Source organism: Opisthorchis viverrini (assembly GCF_000715545.1).
Source record: "Opisthorchis viverrini unplaced genomic scaffold opera_v5_113, whole genome shotgun sequence".
NCBI classification, from domain to species: domain Eukaryota; kingdom Metazoa; phylum Platyhelminthes; class Trematoda; order Opisthorchiida; family Opisthorchiidae; genus Opisthorchis; species Opisthorchis viverrini.
This window is the reverse complement of record NW_008751767.1, coordinates 3,786-4,631: the sequence shown is the minus strand read 5'-3', so window position 1 is coordinate 4,631 and position 846 is coordinate 3,786. Positions and strand designations below refer to the sequence as shown.

General features: G+C 47.6%; 1 protein-coding gene across 1 annotated transcript in view; it reads left to right on the top strand.

Moving 5' to 3' along the window:
- T265_13837 (hypothetical protein) overlaps window positions 1-146 on the top strand; it is a gene marked incomplete at both ends in the record, with an annotated part of 10,962 nt that extends 10,816 nt beyond the window's left edge. The window contains one exon of the mRNA XM_009170815.1: window positions 19-146. Within this exon, the coding sequence (XP_009169079.1) occupies window positions 19-144 (126 nt within the window). The remainder of the gene's footprint in view (window positions 1-18) is intronic.
- Between the last annotated feature and the right edge of the window lie 700 nt (window positions 147-846).

Genomic DNA, 846 nt, shown 5'->3' with positions numbered 1-846 from the left:
TCATTTTTACTTCCTCAGGCGGATTATTTCCAGCGGCATTTGCTTCGACCTGCTGTTCCCGGTCTGCCCAACGCTCACATTCGAGCTGCGTCCGCCGAGACCAGCCACCGATTTCGTTCGTGGACGCCGAACAACAGTCCGCGCACGTAAGTGCAACCCAGTTCATTGAATTTTTCCAATCAGTGAACGCCATTGAGCCCAACTATGGGCTAAACGCCTTTTTCCAGCTTGTCCATTATCAGGTAGAATGGTTTAAGTTTAGCCATTTTCCGCTGAGTCTCACGTAATTATTCCGGTACTGCCATTGAAAGGAGCTCTCATGTCCCCCCACTCATTGGTCCAATATCGATAAGCCTACTCTCTAAGGTAGTAGGCTTCCCAAAGTCTCCGATGGGGTTTCAAACGCACCTCAATCCATTCAAGACCTTCCCATCAAGTTGCGTTTGACTGTGCAGCTAACTTGTACTTCCACGTTGAGTGCACGCGCGGATAATGGCTATTACATCGAATGACGTCATTGTGAGCGGATATTCTTCTACAAGACTGGTGTATGCGTAACAGCTGACACTTCATCGTGCAAGACGAGATCGATTTAACCTGAGGGGTCGATAAATACTGCTTGATTGCGTCAGCCGTTAAATGAAATATTGCCATCGCCCTCTCTGGTGCTGTCAAAACGAAGAACTGCTCTGTCGCTTCGTTAAACATCAATTTTGCTGATGAATGGCGTCTTCTTTGACGTCTTGGTAACCAGACAACCAGGTTATTGTGAAACTGTGTAGACGGTGTCCGTCCAGTACAATACAAACATTTCTTTACCCGGCAGTAGAGTGCCGTAGACACTGC